The 18,283-nt window shown below is 48.6% G+C and overlaps 2 protein-coding genes across 2 annotated transcripts in view; one reads left to right on the top strand and one right to left on the bottom strand.

The window, feature by feature from the left end:
- Positions 1-14,186, top strand: part of LOC142245878 (dynein axonemal heavy chain 11-like) — a 519,159-nt gene extending 504,973 nt beyond the window's left edge. The window contains exon 71 of the mRNA XM_075318873.1: positions 13,741-14,186. Within this exon, the coding sequence (XP_075174988.1) occupies positions 13,741-13,988 (248 nt within the window). The 3' untranslated portion in view covers positions 13,989-14,186. The remainder of the gene's footprint in view (positions 1-13,740) is intronic.
- A 1,117-nt stretch (positions 14,187-15,303) lies between these two features.
- Positions 15,304-18,283, bottom strand: part of CDCA7 (cell division cycle associated 7) — a 28,408-nt gene continuing 25,428 nt past the window's right edge. The window contains exon 10 of the mRNA XM_075317347.1: positions 15,304-18,238. Within this exon, the coding sequence (XP_075173462.1) occupies positions 18,205-18,238 (34 nt within the window). The 3' untranslated portion in view covers positions 15,304-18,204. The remainder of the gene's footprint in view (positions 18,239-18,283) is intronic.

Raw genomic sequence — 18,283 nt, 5'->3', positions numbered from 1 at the left:
GCAATCGCCCGCTCTGTGTTGGAGTTGTGTGAGTGAATTGCTCCTCTTGCACCTGTGATGCCTCCAACTATTGGTGGTTTTGCTGCATCCTGTCAGTGCATGCGTTTTTTGGCCTGGGCAGTTCACAACTGCTTTTTCTGCTGTATTTGCTGAATTTATGTGGGATATTTAATCCTCTTTTTGTTGATTTTTTTATATCTATATATCAGTGATCTTATCAAAACTATACTAAGCAGCCCGGTAAGGCCCCTTTCACATTGCGTTTTTCTCTACGTCCACAGGTCCCGTCGGGGCATCCGTCCGGACCGCCCCTCCCCCACTCTGCAAAGCGTGCTCCGGATGCATGCGCCCGACAGGGCCATTCACTGTTATGGAGCGCACTGCGTTAGCGTGTGCTCTGTTTTATGCCATTATCTGCATATATATGTTTCTGCAGACGGACACCCGAACGTAGGTGGTCTACGTTCGGGTGTCCGTCTGCAGAAACGTATATGTGCACAAAATGGCACAAAACAGAGCACACGCTAACGCAGTGCACTCCATAACAGTGAATGGCCCTGTCGGGCGCATGCGTCCGGAGCATGCTTTGCAGAGTGGGGGAAGGGCGGTCCGGACGGATGCCCCGACGGGACCTGTGGACGTAGAGAAAAACGCAATGTGAAAGGGGCCTAAGGCTAAGGACACACATCCGGCTTTTCTCCCGTTTGTCAGATCCATATCACCCCCGTACAGTGTATACAGTACAGTGGCTGCGCGACAAGCTCCGGTCACATGTCATGTGACCGGAGCATGTAACCAGGAAGTTGCAGCGCAGCCACTGTACTGTATAAACTGTACGGGAGCGCGCCTGATCCGACAAACGGGAGAAAAGCCGGATGTGTGTCCTAAGTGACAAATCGCTGGAATCAAGATCTCTGCCTTTACGTTATGCTGCTCTCAGATTAGGTGACAAAAACCTGGTGACAGATTCCCTTTAAAAGGACGTTTTGAATTTGAGCCCTGGTGTAGCAGCTGCACACTAAATGGAGCGGTGCTTTACACATATCCTCCCAGCACCAGAGTTTACAGCAGGTTATCATCGTGACAAACCATCACTGATCTCATATTGATGAAATATCTTAGTATAGGATACTGTATCGATATGGAGTGGCTGTACAACTCCTGAGGGAATATATTCTAGATTGTTAGAATATAAACTGCATCTTACAGTTCTAAGTATGAATGTTTCAAAAACCCTCTCATTTACAAGCTACTAAAAATATCCACAGCATAATTTGACAAGGGATTCAAACATGAATTGTACATTTGTAATTTTACGGCAAAAGCACGAGGGCGCGCACCCATAATGGGTTATCCTCAGGTTAAAATAGGAAAAGAAGAGAGTTAGAAACGTGCCATTTACTTGTGATTAGAGATGAGTGGACCCATGGAAATTCGGGTTCACCGGGTTCGGCCATAATTTAGTTAAACGTTTCAAGGAGGGAAGGAAGTCCAGCTCACCAAAGACTGACCTGCTGGTAGTATTTAGAATCCTGCGCACGGAATATGGCTCGGCAACCATCCAGAGTAAAAGATAAAGGAAGAAGTTTCCAGCGCCAAGGATGAAATATAAAATCAATTTTTATTAGATAACAAGAAGTAAAAATCCAGCAGGTACCATATGCATGTCAGAAGGCTTGCAGAACAACGCGTTTCGACGCTTCAGGTCTTAGTCATGTTCTGACTTTAAGTGTGACCAGCTCCGTTTTATCGGATCCCTCCTCCACTAGTTATAATCACATGTGTAGGTTTACTCAAGGCAACTCATCACATAGTAATTGCAAGAGATCCGGCAAAATAGGAGTATACAATGGTAAATTCGTATGGATGAAGCATATAAAAAATAACATATTTTATGTTATTTTTTATATGCTTCATCCATACGAATTTACCATTGTATACTCCTATTTTGCCGGATCTCTTGCAATTACTATGTGAGGAGTTGCCTTGAGTAAACCTACACATGTGATTATAACTAGTGGAGGAGGGATCCGATAAAAAGAGAATTTTGTTTACTTACCGTAAATTCTTTTTCTTATAGTTCCGTAATGGGAGACCCAGACCATGGGTGTATAGCTTCTGCCTCTGGAGGACACACAAAGTACTACACTAAAAAGTGTAGCTCCTCCCTCCGAGCATATACACCCTCTGGATAACCAAATATAGCCAGTTTAGTGCAAAAGCTGAAGGAGAATAGCCACCCACAAGTAGAGAGAGAGCAAGAACCGGAACAACCGGAGCCTCTGTCTACAACAACAGCCGGTGATAACACGCGGCACAAGAAACTGCCAACAGGCAACAGGGAGGGTGCTGGGTCTCCCAATACGGAACTATAAGAAAAAGAATTTACGGTAAACAAAATTCTCTTTTTCTTTATCGTTCCTATGGGAGACTCAGACATTGGGACGTCTCAAAGCAGTCCATGGGTGGGAATAAACAGAAAAACTGAGAAGTAGGCAGAGCCTAACTTCACAAGTGGGCGACAGCCGCCTGAAGGATGCGTCTGCCCAAGCTCGCATCTGCCGAAGCATGAGCATGCACTTGGTAGTGCTTTGAAAAGGTATGCAGGCTAGTCCAAGTGGCAGCCTGACAGACTTGCTGAGCCGTAGCCTGGTGCCTGAAAGCCCAAGAGGCACCGACAGCTCTGGTCGAGTGTGCCTTGATCCCCGGCGGGGGAGGCACCTGAGAACCCAGGTAGGCATCCGAAATGGTGGACCTAATCCAACGGGCTAAGGTCGGCTTAGAAGCAGAGAGGCCCTTGCGCCGACCTGTGGTTAGCACAAAAAGAGAGGTGCACCGCCTAAGGGCAGCGGTGCGAGACACATAGATCCGGAGCACCCGCACCAGATCCAGAGTATGCAACGCTTTTTCAAAGCGATGAACAGGAGCCGGACAAAAGGAAGGTAGGGTAATGTCCTGGTTAAGGTGGAAAGGAGAAACCACCTTAGGGAGAAAGTCCGGAGTCGGATGGAGAACCACCTTGTCTTGATGAAAAACCAAAAAAGGGGACTCCGAAGAGAGCGCAGCTAAATCAGATACTCTCCTGAGGGAAGTTATGGCCACTAGAAAGACCACTTTTTGTGAATGACGAAACAAAGAAACCTCCCTAAGAGGTTCAAAGGGGGGATTCCTGCAAAGCCGTGAGAACCAAATTGAGGTCCCAGGGATCCAAGGGCCGCCGGTAAGGCGGAATGATGTGAGACGCACCTTGCATGAAGGTGCAGACCTGAGCCAGCCGGGCGATACGCCGCTGGAACAGCACTGACAGAGCCGAGACTTGTCCCTTGAGAGAGTTGAGGGACAGTCCCAGCTGCAGACCGGACTGTAGAAACGACAGAAGGGTCGGCAAGGAAAAAGGCCAAGGAGAATGGCCAGAAGAGCGACACCAGGACAGGAAAATTTTCCAAGTCCTGTGATAGATCTTGGCAGAGGAAGACTTCCGGGCCCGAGTCATCGTGGAGATGACTTCAGGTGGGATACCAGAAGCCGTCAAGATCCAGGACTCAAGAGCCACGCCGTCAATCTGAGAGCCGCAGAATTCTGGCGGAAAAACGGACCTTGTGAGAGAAGGTCTGGACGGTCCGGAAGATGTGCACCTCTACGGACAGATGGAGCAGGTCTGGGTACCAAGCTCGCCTGGGCCAGTCCGGGGCAATGAGAATGACTCGACGGCCCTCCATTCTGATCTGGCGCAGAACTCTGGACAAGAGAGCTAGAGGGGGAAACACGTAGGACAGACGAAACTGGGACCAGTCTTGAACCAGAGCGTTCGCGGCGAAGGCCTGAGGATCGTGGGAGCGAGCCACGTAAACCGGAACCTTGTTGTTGTGACGGGATGCCATTAGGTCCACTTCCGGAGTGCCCCACTTGCGGCAGATTGACTGAAACACTGCCGGGTGCAGGGACCACTCGCCACTGTCCACGGTTTGACGGCTGAGATAATCTGCTTCCCAGTTTTCCACGCCTGGGATGTGGACTGCGGATATGGTGGACTTGGAGTCCTCCGTCCATTGAAGAATGCGTTGTACCTCCAACATTGCCAGGCGGCTGCGTGTCCCGCCTTGGTGATTGATGTAGGCAACCGCTGTCGCGTTGTCTGACTGGACTCGGATGTGCTTACCTGCCAACAGGTGGTGAAAGGCTAGGAGAGCTAGAAGCACAGCTCTGGTTTCCAGCACATTGATCGAGAGGGCTGACTCGGACGGAGTCCAAGTGCCCTGCGCTCGGTGGTGGAGACATACCGCTCCCCAGCTGGATAGACTGGCATCCGTGGTGAGAATCACCCAGGACGGAGTCAGGAAGGAGCGCCCCTGAGACAGAGAGGCCGAAGCCACCACTGAAGAGAGCTCCTGGTCTGTGGCGACAGAGCCACTAACCTGTGCAAGGAGGAAGGCCGCTTGTCCCAACAGCGGAGAATGTCCAGCTGCAGAGGACGCAGATGGAACTGGGCAAAGGGAACAGCCTCCATTGACGCCACCATCTGACCCAGCACCTGCATCAGGTGCCTGATGGAATAACGGCGGGGCCTCAGCAGAGAGCGCACCGCCAGTTGGAGGGATTGCTGTTTGATCAAGGGCAACTTCACAAGTGCCGGAAGAGTCTCGAACTGCATCCCTAGGTACGTGAGACTCTGGGTCGGAGTCAGAGTGGATTTGGGCAGATTGACCAGCCACCCGAATTGGGCTAGAGTGGCGAGAGTGAGCGAGACACTCCGCTGACAGTCTGCGCTGGATGAAGCATTGACTAGAAGGTCATGACACCACGGCCCCCCGAAGAAGACAACGAAACGTGCGCGTCGGGGCACGTTTTGCTCGGGTTCCACATTTACTATCATGGGTGAGTGCAGGATAGGGATTATTTAACATAAACTGGTATATATTGTTATTGCTACCTGCCTGCTATGTTATTTATATTGGGTTCATGGTCTGACCCTCCGGTCACTAGACTCCTTATAGATATTGTTACCTTCAATGCTCGCTGAAATGTGTGTGCATCTTTTGTGATATTGGAGTAATCTTTAATCTATTGTCCGGAGGTTTACCAGACCATGCCCTCACTATTTTTGATACTGTCCCCCTGATGGATGGTGGACCCCTGGTTCTGAACTTCAGTGACACCCCTTTTTGAGCCTGATCTCTGTTTAATGTACACTTTTTCACTTGTTCATGTCACTTTTTTGCTATTTATTATATTCAATAAATATTTGTTATATTTTTGCAAAAAAGTAGCGTTGATGTTATTTTTAATTAACGCGTCCTGTGTATGACCTTTGACTACTATCCCCTTGGTCCTCCTATTGATGCAGTAGGAGCTTACATGCAGTGCATACTGAATACAGCCTTGGAGCCTTGCTCCTCGTGTGAGACATGCTGCTGAAGTGGGGGCTCTGCCAGAGTGACCCCCAGAGAGTATATACAGAGGCCCACAACCAGAGGTTGTGGCTTACCAGACCGCTGGAGCGGTGTTGTGTGCCCTCAAGATCCCAAAGCCCGGACCCCCAAGCACCTCAGCAGGGATGCTGCAGCCAGTGATGATCGCAGAGAAAAACGCTGATAAAATGGCGCCGGAGCGAGGAGAGGGGGCGGGACCAACTCTGAGAGCGGGATCTGAAGGGCCAAAGAGACTTACAGGGGAGGAGACATGTACTCAGTGAGGAGTGTCTCTCCCCTGTGCAGAACGGCCGCTGAGCGGAGCCGCACTGTCCCTCTGCATGAATGACATGCGAGGGCAGTGAAACCGAAATTAGGCCTCCGGCGAAGCCGGGGCCTAAATTTGAGCGGTGTGGCCGGCGCGCAGGCACCATCGGCGCGGTTCTCAGGCGACAGCCAGAGAACCGGCCGGAAATGTCAGAAAACTCACTCAGCACAGTCTCCCACCATAATAAAGTACAGGGACCCCCCGAATATAAACGTCTCAGGTACTTAGCTTGCTGAGACGCAGGGCCAGGTCCCTGGGAATGAGTGCTCCGTCCAGTAGGATCCTGAAGGGCTGCGGATGGAGACCGGTCTCCTGCAAAGCATGGAGAACCGTGCTGGCTCCCACTTCAAGCCAGAGCACGAGGGATGGTGAAGGAGCGCGGCATGTAAGGCTCCAGCCTTGGAATCAACCTTAACAGCACCGCCGACACAGTGGGGTGAGAAGGGATATGCGGGGGGTCCAGACTTGGACCCGCTTTTCTTTAAACTCTTTCCAAAATTGAAAAATCAGCTGAGAATGCATGTGTGGATGTATGCCTCCTGAACACAAAGCAATGAACTGGCTAGATCTGGTTTCTCCAGGGGGTGTATATGCTCAGAGGGAGGAGCTACACTTTTGAGTGTAGTACTTTGTGTGTCCTCCAGAGGCAGAAGCTATACACCCAATGTCTGGGTCTCCCATAGGAACGATAAAGAAAAGGGAGCTAGTCACACTTAGTCAGAAAGAAGGGAATTTTGTTTACTTACCGTAAATTCCTTTTCTTCTAGCTCCAATTGGGAGACCCAGACAATTGGGTGTATAGCTACTGCCTCCGGAGGCCACACAAAGTATTACACTAAAAAGTGTAAGGCCCCTCCCCTTCTGGCTATACACCCCCCCGTGGGATCACGGGCTCCTCAGTTTTAGTGCAAAAGCAAGAAGGAGGAAAGCCAATAACTGTTTTAAAGACAAATTCAATCCGAGGAACAACATCGGAGAACTGAACTCTTCAACATGAACAACATGTGCACCCGAAAAAACAAAATCCCTAAGAAAACAGGGCGGGTGCTGGGTCTCCCAATTGGAGCTAGAAGAAAAGGAATTTACGGTAAGTAAACAAAATTCCCTTCTTCTTTGTCGCTCCTAATTGGGAGACCCAGACAATTGGGACGTCCAAAAGCAGTCCCTGGGTGGGTAAAAGAATACCTCGTGATAGGGCCGTCAAACAGCCCTTTCCTACAGGTGGGCCACCGCCGCCTAAAGGACTTGTCTACCTAGGCTGGCATCCGCCGAAGCGTAGGTATGCACCTGATAATGCTTGGTAAAAGTGTGCAGACTCGACCAGGTAGCCGCCTGGCACACCTGCTGAGCCGTAGCCTGGTGCCGTAATGCCCAGGACGCACCCACGGCTCTGGTAGAATGGGCCTTCAGTCCTGATGGAATCGGAAGCCCAGCAGAACGGTAGGTGTGAAGAATTGGTTCCTTGATCCACCGCGCCAGGGTGGATTTGGAAGCTTGCGACCCCTTACGCTGACCAGCGACAAGGATAAAGAGTGCATCCGAGCGGCGCAGGGGCGCCGTGCGGGAAATGTAGATCCTGAGTGCTCTCACCAGATCCAATAAATGCAAACCTTTTTCAAATTGGTGAACTGGATGCGGACACAAAGACGGTAAAGTGATATCCTGGTTGAGATGAAAGGAGGATACCACCTTAGGAAGAAACTCTGGAATTGGACGCAGAACTACCTTGTCCTGGTGAAATACTAGGAAGGGAGATCTGCATGATAACGCCGCCAGCTCGGACACTCTCCGAAGAGACGTGACCGCCACTAGAAAGGCCACTTTCTGTGAAAGACGAGAAAGGGAAACATCGTTCAAAGGCTCGAAAGGCGGCTTCTGGAGAGCAATTAGGACCTTGTTCAGATCCCAGGGCTCCAACGGCCGCTTGTAAGGGGGGACGATATGACAAACCCCTTGCAGGAACGTGCGTACCTGAGGAAGTCGCGCTAGGCGCTTCTGAAAAAATACGGATAGCGCGGAGACTTGACCTTTAAGGGAGCCGAGCGACAAACCTTTTTCCAACCCAGACTGCAGGAAGGAAAGAAAAATAGGCAATGCAAATGGCCAGGGAGAAACTCCCTGAGCAGAGCACCAAGATAAGAATATCTTCCACGTCCTGTGGTAGATCTTGGCGGAGGATGGTTTCCTAGCCTGTCTCATGGTGGCAACCACTTCATGAGATAAACCTGAGGCCGCTAGGATCCAGGACTCAATGGCCACACAGTCAGGTTCAGGGCCGCAGAATTCAGATGGAAAAACGGCCCTTGAGACAGCAAGTCTGGACGGTCTGGCAGAGCCCACGGTTGGCCTACCGTGAGGTGCCACAGATCCGGGTACCACGACCTCCTTGGCCAGTCTGGAGCGACGAGGATGGCGCGGCGGCAGTCGGCCCTGATCTTGCGCAGCACCCTGGGCAACAACGCCAGAGGTGGGAACACATAAGGTAGCCTGAACTGCGACCAATCCTGAACTAGGGCGTCTGCCGCCAGAGCTCGGTAATCGTGGGATCGCGCCATGAAAACCGGGACCTTGTTGTTGTGCCGTGACGCCATCAGGTCGACGTCCGGCATCCCCCAGCGGCGACAGATCTCCTGAAACACGTCCGGGTGAAGGGACCATTCCCCTGCGTCCATGCCCTGGCGACTGAGAAAGTCTGCTTCCCAGTTTTCCACGCCTGGTATGTGAACTGCGGATATGGTGGATGCCGTGTCTTCCACCCACGTCAGAATCCGCCGGACTTCCTGGAAGGCCTGCCGACTGCGTGTTCCCCCTTGGTGGTTGATGTATGCCACCGCTGTGGAGTTGTCCGACTGAATTCGGATCTGCTTGCCTGCTAGCCACTGCTGGAAGGCTTGTAGGGCAAGATAGACTGCTCTGATTTCCAGAACATTGATTTGAAGGGTGGATTCTTTCCGAGTCCACGTACCGTGAGCCCTGTGGTGGAGAAACACTGCTCCCCACCATGACAGGCTCGCGTCTGTCGTGACCACCGCCCAGGATGGGGGTAGGAACGACTTTCCTTTCGACAATGAGGTGGGAAGAAGCCACCACCGGAGAGAGTCCTTGGCTGTCTGAGAGAGGGAGACATCCCTGTCGAGGGATGTCGACTTCCCGTCCCATTGGCGGAGAATGTCCCATTGAAGTGGACGCAGATGAAACTGCGCGAAAGGAACTGCTTCCATTGCTGCTACCATCTTCCCTAGGAAGTGCATGAGGCGCCTCAAGGGGTGCGACTGGCCCTGAAGGAGAGATTGCACCCCTGTCTGTAGTGAACACTGTTTGTCCAGTGGAAGTTTCACTATCGCTGAGAGAGTATGAAACTCCATGCCAAGATATGTTAGTGATTGGGTCGGGGTTAGATTTGACTTTGAAAAGTTGATAATCCACCCGAAACCCTGGAGAGTCTTCAGTGCCACGTTCAGGCTGTGCTGGCATGCCTCTTGAGAGGGTGCCTTGATAAGTAGATCGTCCAAATACGGAATCACAGAGTGACCTTGCGAGTGCAGGACTGCCACTACTGCTGCCATAACCTTGGTAAAGACCCGAGGGGCTGTCGCCAGCCCGAAAGGTAGAGCTACGAACTGCAGGTGTTCGCTTCCTACCACGAAGCGTAGAAAACGCTGATGCTCTGGCGCAATCGGCACGTGGAGATAAGCATCCTTGATGTCTATTGATGCTAGGAAATCTCCTTGAGACATTGAGGCGATGACGGAGCGGAGGGATTCCATCCGGAACCGCCTGGTTTTCACGTGTTTGTTGAGCAGCTTTAGATCCAGGACGGGACGGAACGACCCGTCCTTCTTTGGCACCACAAACAAATTGGAGTAAAAACCGCGACCTCGTTCCTGAAGAGGAACGGGAGTCACCACTCCTTCCGCCTTTAGGGCGGACACCGCTTGCAGAAGAGCATCTGCTCGGTCGGGAGGTGGAGAAGTTCTGAAGAAGCGAGTTGGAGGACGAGAACTGAACTCTATCCTGTACCCGTGAGACAGAATGTCTCTCACCCAACGGTCTTTGACCTGTGACAGCCAAATGTCGCCAAAGCGGGAGAGCCTGCCACCGACCGAGGATGCGGAGAGAGGAGGCTGAAAGTCATGAGGAAGCCGTCTTGGTAACGGTTCTTCCGGCTGTCTTTTTTGGTCGTGATTGAGTCCGCCAAGAATCTGAGCCCCTCTGATCCTTTTGAGTCCTTTTGGACGAGGAGAATTGGGACCTGCCTGAGCCTCGAAAGGACCGAAAACCAGACTGTCCCCTCCTCTGTTGGGGTTTGTTTTGTCTGGGTTGAGGTAAGGATGAATCCTTACCCTTGGAGTGTTTAATGATTTCATCCAAACGCTCACCAAACAGTCGGTCACGAGAAAAAGGCAAACTGGTTAAGCACTTCTTGGAAGCAGAATCTGCCTTCCATTCTCTCAACCACAAGGCTCTACGTAAAACCACGGAGTTGGCAGACGCCACTGCCGTACGGCTCGTAGAGTCTAGGACAGCATTAATCGCGTAAGACGCGAATGCAGACATTTGAGAGGTCAAGGGCGCCACCTGCGGAGCAGATGTACGTGTGACCGTGTCGACCTGTGTAAGCCCAGCTGAAATAGCTTGGAGTGCCCATACGGCTGCGAATGCTGGCGCCAACGACGCTCCAATAGCTTCATAGATGGATTTCAACCAGAGCTCCATCTGTCTGTCAGTGGCATCTTTAAGTGCCGCCCCATCTTCCACTGCAACTAAGGATCTAGCTGCAAGCCTGGAGATTGGAGGGTCCACCTTGTGACACTGGGTCCAGCCCTTGACCACGTCAGGGGGAAAAGGATATCGTGTATCTTTAAGCCGTTTGGAGAAACGCTTATCTGGATAAGCGTGGTGTTTCTGGATAGCGTCTCTAAAGTCAGAGTGGTCCAGAAAAGTGCTCAATTTACGCTTGGGATACCTGAAATGGAATTTCTCCTGCTGTGAGGCTGACTCCTCCGCAGGAGGAGCTGGTGGAGAAATATCTAACATTCTATTGATGGACGCTATAAGATCATTCACTATGGCGTCACCATCAGGTGTATCCAGATTGAGAACGGTCCCAGGATCAGAATCCTGATCAGCCACATCCGCCTCATCACACAGAGAGTCGTCCAGCTGGGACCCTGACCAGTGTGATGAAGTTGAGGGCCGCTCATAGCGAGCCCGCTTAGGCCGACTGGGACTGTCGTCCGAGTCAGAGTCGTCACCCTGGGGTGCATGCGACACCTCCTGAGCTCGGGAGTGTTCCAGCTGAGGGGGACCAGGGAGCAATGATTCAACAGTGCCCATGGTCTGAGTTACTGGTCTAGACTGCAATGTTTCAAGAATTTTAGACATAGTCATAGACAATCTGTCAGCAAAAACTGCAAACTCCGTCCCTGTCACCTGGACAGCATTCACAGGTGGTTCTCCCTGGGTCACCTCTAGCAGCGGGCCCGGCTGAGCAAGTGCCACAGGGGCCGAGCACTGCACACAATAGGGGTCAGTGGAACCTGCCGGTAGAGCAGCCCCACATGCGGTACAAGCAGCATATAAAGTCTGTGCCTTGGCACGTTTGCTTTTTGCGGACGACATGCTGTTGTCTGCCTTGAGTAACCTAGGAGGGTATATAGCAGAGAGTCACCAGTGACCGTACAGTGTAATGTATAGCATGCAAGCACAAAAATACAAAGTACACTTCGGCACAAGTGGGGGTGAGCCCTTGAGGGCTGCTTACCGCCCGCTGAAAAGCGGGTGTGAGGTCGCAGAATCCCGTGTCTGGGTCTCCCAGTCTCCCCTCTCCAGCTCAGCGTGCAGACAGGAATGGCTGCCGGCGTCCTGTGAGGAGGGGCGGACCGTGGGCGTGCCACAAACAAAGTGCGGGAAACTGGCGTCCCACTGTGCCCAGTGTGAGGGCTGGAGTATGTAAAGCAGACACCAGCCCTCAGCGCTGATGGTCTGTACAGCGTCCCGCCCTCCCCCTGACTGGCAGGTCTGGGGGCGGGAACGAAACGAACTAGGCCGCAAAAGCCGGGGACTGTAGTAATAAGCGCGGCCGTCATACATGCACGGCTAGCGCGGAAGTCCCCGGCGCACCACAAGTCCCAGCCGCGTCGCAGTGAAAACTGACCCCAGCGGCCGGCGCGGCCGTTCGTACTAAGTCTACTCACTCAGCAGCGCTGTAGTGAGGAATGGCACAAGCGCAGCAGCGCTGATGTCCCCGGCGCACTAACACGCCCAGCATGCTGCGGTGTGCGCGCGGTATGCCCGGGGACACAGAGTACCTTAACGAAGCAGGGCCCTGTCCCTGACGATACTCAGCTCCATATCCAGCCGATTCCGGGGGCTGTGGAAGGAGCACGGTCTCAGTGCCTGGAGACCGGTAAAGTCCCACTTCACCCAGAGCCCTAATGGGGATGGGGAAGGAATCAGCATGTGGGCTCCAGCCTCCGTACCCGCAATGGGTACCTCAACCTTAACAAACACCGCCGACAGAAAGTGGGGTGAGAAGGGAGCATGCTGGGGGCCCTAGTATGGGCCCTCTTTTCTTCCATCCGACATAGTCAGCAGCTGCTGCTGACTAAACAGTGGAGCTATGCGTGGATGTCTGACCTCCTTCGCACAAAGCATAAAACTGAGGAGCCCGTGATCCCACGGGGGGGGTGTATAGCCAGAAGGGGAGGGGCCTTACACTTTTTAGTGTAATACTTTGTGTGGCCTCCGGAGGCAGTAGCTATACACCCAATTGTCTGGGTCTCCCAATTAGGAGCGACAAAGAAATGACTAAGACCTGAAGCGTCGAAACGCGTTGTTCTGCAAGCCTTCTGACATGCATATGGTACCTGCTGGATTTTTACTTCTTGTTATCTAATAAAAAAGGATTTTATATTTCATCCTTGGCGCTGGAAACTTCTTCCTTTAGTTAAACGTTTGGTTCGGGACCCAGACTTGACCTCAGACCTTATATTTATTTTTATATAGAGTTTCCATATACAGCTGCTGCCTGTTAGCAGTGGCCAAACCTGCATTGCTAACAAGCTTTTTCATGCTGAGCTTGTAAGGGCTGCTCTAAGGCCTAATCCCAGCCAAATACAGTTGGCAGCAAGAGCGCTCAGTACAGGTTGGTGGAGTGACATTTGCTGCTGGCCTGACCTATCGTGAGCACCCCCCTCCAGCTACCAGAAGTTGCTCCTAAAGATACAAAGAATAAACTTGAAGGCCTCATTCAGACATCATACATCACTGTTTGATTACTAGTCACAGGTCTCTTGACCCACACTTGATAGCTTCATAGTAGCCTCTATGGCGGTCACATTCCACTATGGAGATGGGCGACTAGTCCATGCATTGCGGTCTGTATTTTGTCCATATTAAATGGACATCAGATTAGACCAAATTGACATTTTCCAGTGACCAAAAAGACAAAGCACTACATATCTAAGGCCTCCTTCACACATCCACTTTCACATGTACCGGAAACACAGATACACATAGGCCCATTAAAATCAATGGGTCTACACACATGTCCGTGTGGAGCACAAGCGTGTCCTTTTTCTGCCACACAGACCGCACACTGATGTGATCTGTGTTACATCAATGTTACACATACTGGAGAAAACACATCACTTAAAAATAAAGCATTTTTATACTTCCAGTACCTGTCTCCAGCGCTGCAGTCTCTGCCTCCTCGGCTGTTACTTCCAGGCCCACTCATTACATATTTACTGCACTCACTGCGGACCCGGAAGTAACAGCAGTGCTGGAGACAAGTATAACAGCTCATTGTGTGTGTGCTATCCAGATGTCACATCTACACCACGGACTGTGTAAACCATTCGTGTTTTGTACAGAGGTGTGAAGGAAGCCTAAGGCAGTGCAGAGAAGCGATTAGCTTTCGGGGGGGAGCTTTGCATTATAGTATTGCTTATTGTAGGAAATTATATCTTTTTTTATGCCTAAATCTATTGTCTTACGCAGGGGCACAGTGGGACGTACAAGGAGGACACATTGTCGAAGCGCGTTTAAAGGCTCCCAATCCCATGATGCCAGTTATTTTTGTAAAAGCCATCCCCAACGACAGGCAAGACACAAGAAACATGTACGAGTGTCCTGTTTACAAGACAAAAATAAGAGGATCGACCTACGTTTGGGCATTTCACTTGAAGACCAAGGAAAGACCTTCAAAATGGATTCTTGCTGGCGTGGCTTTATTGTTAAGTGTGTAAGATAAAAGTAATATAAGGCTGTGTTCACGTGGCCTGTAGTTATCAGTTAGAACGGATCCGATTTTTTTTGTAGGCCGCTTTCACATTTAATTTTTTTACCTCCGTTCGGTGGTCCCATCGGCGCTTCCGTCCGAACACCCCCACAAAACATGTTTCGGACGCATGCGCCGAAGGGAGCATTGACTATAATGGAGCAGACTGAGTCAGCGTGTGCTCTGTCTTGCCCCATTTTCGAGCGTATACGCTTTCTGCAGGCGGACACGCAGACCAAGTTTTGGTGTCCGCCTGCAGAAAGCACATACGCCCGAAAATGGGGCAAGACCGCACACGCTGACTGCGTCTGCTCAGTTATAGTCAATGGCCCCGTCGGCGCATGCATCTGAAACACGCTTTGCGGCGGTGTTCGGACGGAAGCGCCGACGGGACCACTGAACGGAGGTAAAAACGAAATGTGAAAGTGGCCTTAATGTGGGAGTATATTGACAACAGATCCGTTAACAGATTTCCATTTAGACATCCGTTGCACTTGGATTTGCAACGGATCCATTAGAAATGGATGATAAATAGCAATCAGCTCTCCATAGATTCCACATTAAAATCGGATCTGGTCGACATCCGTTAACAATGGAAAAGAATGTAGTGTTTTCAGACCTTTTTTGCAAACTGATCCATAACAGATGAGTACAAAACATGTGAACCCAGCCTTATAAAGATTGGCAGAATGAGAACAGAGCTTGCATTTGGTGCTTGCATGAGAAAATAAAAAAATAAAAATACAAAAATATGTGATGATGATGGAGGTGTGCAATTTTTGACCACAGCACGGGTAATGATAATTTTTGAATTGTGAATGGGGAAGGTTCAGCAGCGAGCAGTACAATTGTCAGTCTCCACATATAATACGCTCTCTATGCAGCTGTTTAAAAGAAAAAAAAAAAAAGAAAAAAAAAAATACTATAAAAATTGAAATCACAGACATAAACAACCACAGCTACGATTCAGTCGCCGCAGGAACCGTGATTATATCTAAACAACTTGAATATTATATGCCTTTTATATATCATCCTGTATCAAAATCGTAGCCAGCTGTCTCCATTTTAATTATGTATTCTGAAAATAGATTACGAACAAAAACCCGTACAGAACAGTGTGCACGAAGCCCCTACCCAGAGCGCTCCCGGGAGGGAGGACGTCTCACTCAACAGTCTATTTATTCCATTGTGGTAAAACAAAAAAGTCCCATTTTGCGTTTGTGTGGACTGATTTGCGATGTGGTACACAAGAACGGATAACACATACATAGAAACGAGTTTATTTAAACATTATCTGGTAGAAAACTAAGAACCATAATACAGTGATATAACCAAAAAACATACAAACTGAGGGAAAAAAAAAAAAGTTAGTAAAAAATTTACGTAAAACACAAATTTACTTTACCTGGCTTATTTCAAGTATAAAACTAACACTTATATTTTTTCATTTTTGGGGAAAAAATACAGTATCACAACAAAAACTAAAAATATATGGACTATCTGCAATCCTGACATGAAATAATACCTGGGTTTGTTTTACAGCCTTGTAGAATACACATGGATTTGAGGCTGTTCAGATCTGGAGAGTCAAAGTTGGTCCGGACATATCGGTCTGTTTTCCGACCGGCCTAAATTGAAAACTGAGCAATACCATTTTTTTTTGTTGTTCCAACATATACTATGCTGACAGTATGCAGAGCAATACCATTTTCTTTGCATTCCCAACACATACCATGCTGACAAAATGGTATTGCCCTGCATACTGTCAGCATAGTATGCATTGGGACAGCAAAGAAAATGGTATCACCCTGCATAATGTGAGCATAGTATGCATTGGGACAGCTAAGAAAATGGTATCACCCTGCATAATGTGAGCATAGTATGCATTGGGACAGCTAAGAAAATGGTATCACCCTGCATAATGTGCGCATAGTATGCATTGGGACAGCTAAGAAAATGGTATTACCCTGCATAATGTCAGCATAGTATGCATTGGGACAGCTAAGAAAATGGTATCACCCTGCATAATGTGCGCATAGCATGCATTGGGACAGCAAAGAAAATGGTATCACCCTGCATAATGTGAGCATAGTATGCATTGGGACAGCAAAGAAAATGGTATCACCCTGCATAATGTGCGCATAGTATGCATTGGGACAGCAAAGAAAATGGTATCACCCTGCATAATGTGAGCATAGTATGCATTGGGACAGCAAAGAAAATGGTATCACCCTGCATAATGTGCGCATAGTATGCATTGGGACAGCTAAAAAAATGGTATCACCCTGCATAATGTGCGCATAGTATGCATTGGGACAGCTAAGAAAATGGTATCACCCTGCATAATGTGAGCATAGTATGCATTGGGACAGCTAAGAAAATGGTATCACCCTGCATAATGTGAGCATAGTATGCATTGGGACAGCTAAGAAAATGGTATCACCCTGCATAATGTCAGCATAGTATGCATTGGGACAGCAAAAAAAAAAGGTATCACCCTGCATAATGTGAGCATAGTATGCATTAGGACAGTAAAGAAAATGGTATCACCCTGCATAATGTCAGCATAGTATGTATTGGGACAGCAAAGAAAATGGTATCACCCTGCATAATGTCAGCATAGTATGCATTGGGACAGCAAAAAAAAAAAAAATGGTATCACTCTGCATACTCTTTGCTGTCCCAACACATATGATGCTGACTGTATGCAGGGCAATACCATTTTCTTTGCTGTCCCAACACACGTTGAGAGTATGCAGGGAAATACCCATACTATTTACAGTCCCAACACATACTATGCCGACAGTATGCATAACCAATGTTTTTAAAAGGAATAAAATAATTCTAAAAACGTGTCAATTTCTTCATATATTCCCAAAAGGAACAACAGAAGGATGTCACAGGGTATATTGTGGTACTCTAACTCATATTTCAAAGTGAAATGAAGGTGTGTACCAAGAGACATCAGTGGAGCAGACATTAAAATACAGGGTGGATTTCCTTAAAAGCAGAACACAAGTAATGCAAAAAAAAAAAAAAGTAAAAATATGTATTTACACTCAATAGAAAAGAATCGTTATCTTCCTACAGATACACGTTTAACATCAAACCTTTGCATTAAAGGGGTCATCCGATCTTGTGATAAACGTCTGCGGTCCCCATGTGACTGCAGACTTATCACTACTTGCGGCGTGCACTGCACACTGTCAGGATTCTTCGCTACTGACGATTTGTATACATGCGGTCACGTGCAGACTAGATGTGCTTGACCTTGAACAATTAACGTGCATTGAGCAATGTCGACCACGTCTAATCAGAATGTGGCCAGTAGTATGCAAATGGTAACAGGGTCTCACCCTCAACAGCAATAATGCACAATCCTGACAGTGTGAAGTGTGCACCCTCTAAGAAGACTGCAGTCATATAGTGACCGCAGACTCGTCACAAGATGGGACAAGCCCTTTAAATCTAACCGGATGCATTTGGAAATATGTTTTACTAAAGTGCACCAGAACATAGCAGTTAGTTACTACACTACCAGTGTTTATTCTATTCCTTTTGTTTCCTCCCTCCTAACATTTCCTTTAACCCGTTATCCACCAGGCGAACTATTCCAGTGGGACAACATTATTCCACGTTTCATTGTTTACAGGGAATGTAAATCTCACATATCAAATAGTAAAACAATGACTTTTCATCTATCATAGGAGGGATTTTTTTTTAATGGCAAAAAAAATATATAGATTGCTTATGTATAAAAGCAAACCCTATGTCAGTCTATGTACAGGTATAAAAACTCTTTACAATACAAACAAGCACAGGAAAATGGACATTGTACGTAGCAATTTGTGCTCGGTTAATTGCTATGGGGCATAAGATCAGGTTTTTTTCAATTCCATAGTTTTGATTGAGGATTTCTCACCCAGCTCGAACTGTAACAAAACAACTTTTTGATCACTTTTTTTGCTATATAACCAACCATCCAAATTTTCAGCAGTGCTAAGGTGGGAAAAAATTGAATATTGTGTGCACAGCCCTACTAAATTTACATTCAGATATACTACAAACTACTATAAAAAATTGTTTACAATCAGTAAGTAGCCAAAATGCAGTATTTCTTTCAGGTTAACAATCAGCCCCTTTTTTTCTCTTGTTGTTTTCAGTCGCGTTTCATTATAAGACACTCAGTCGTCTTCCATCTCCAATTCACGCTTCAAGCTGCAAAAGAGCAAACAGAATCTTTGTTAATCAGTGTCTAAAAAC

The sequence above is a fragment of the Anomaloglossus baeobatrachus genome, chromosome 7 (assembly GCF_048569485.1).
Source record: "Anomaloglossus baeobatrachus isolate aAnoBae1 chromosome 7, aAnoBae1.hap1, whole genome shotgun sequence".
Classification (NCBI taxonomy): domain Eukaryota; kingdom Metazoa; phylum Chordata; class Amphibia; order Anura; family Aromobatidae; genus Anomaloglossus; species Anomaloglossus baeobatrachus.
Note: the sequence above shows the minus strand (reverse complement) of the source record. Positions and strands in the feature narration are given on the sequence as shown.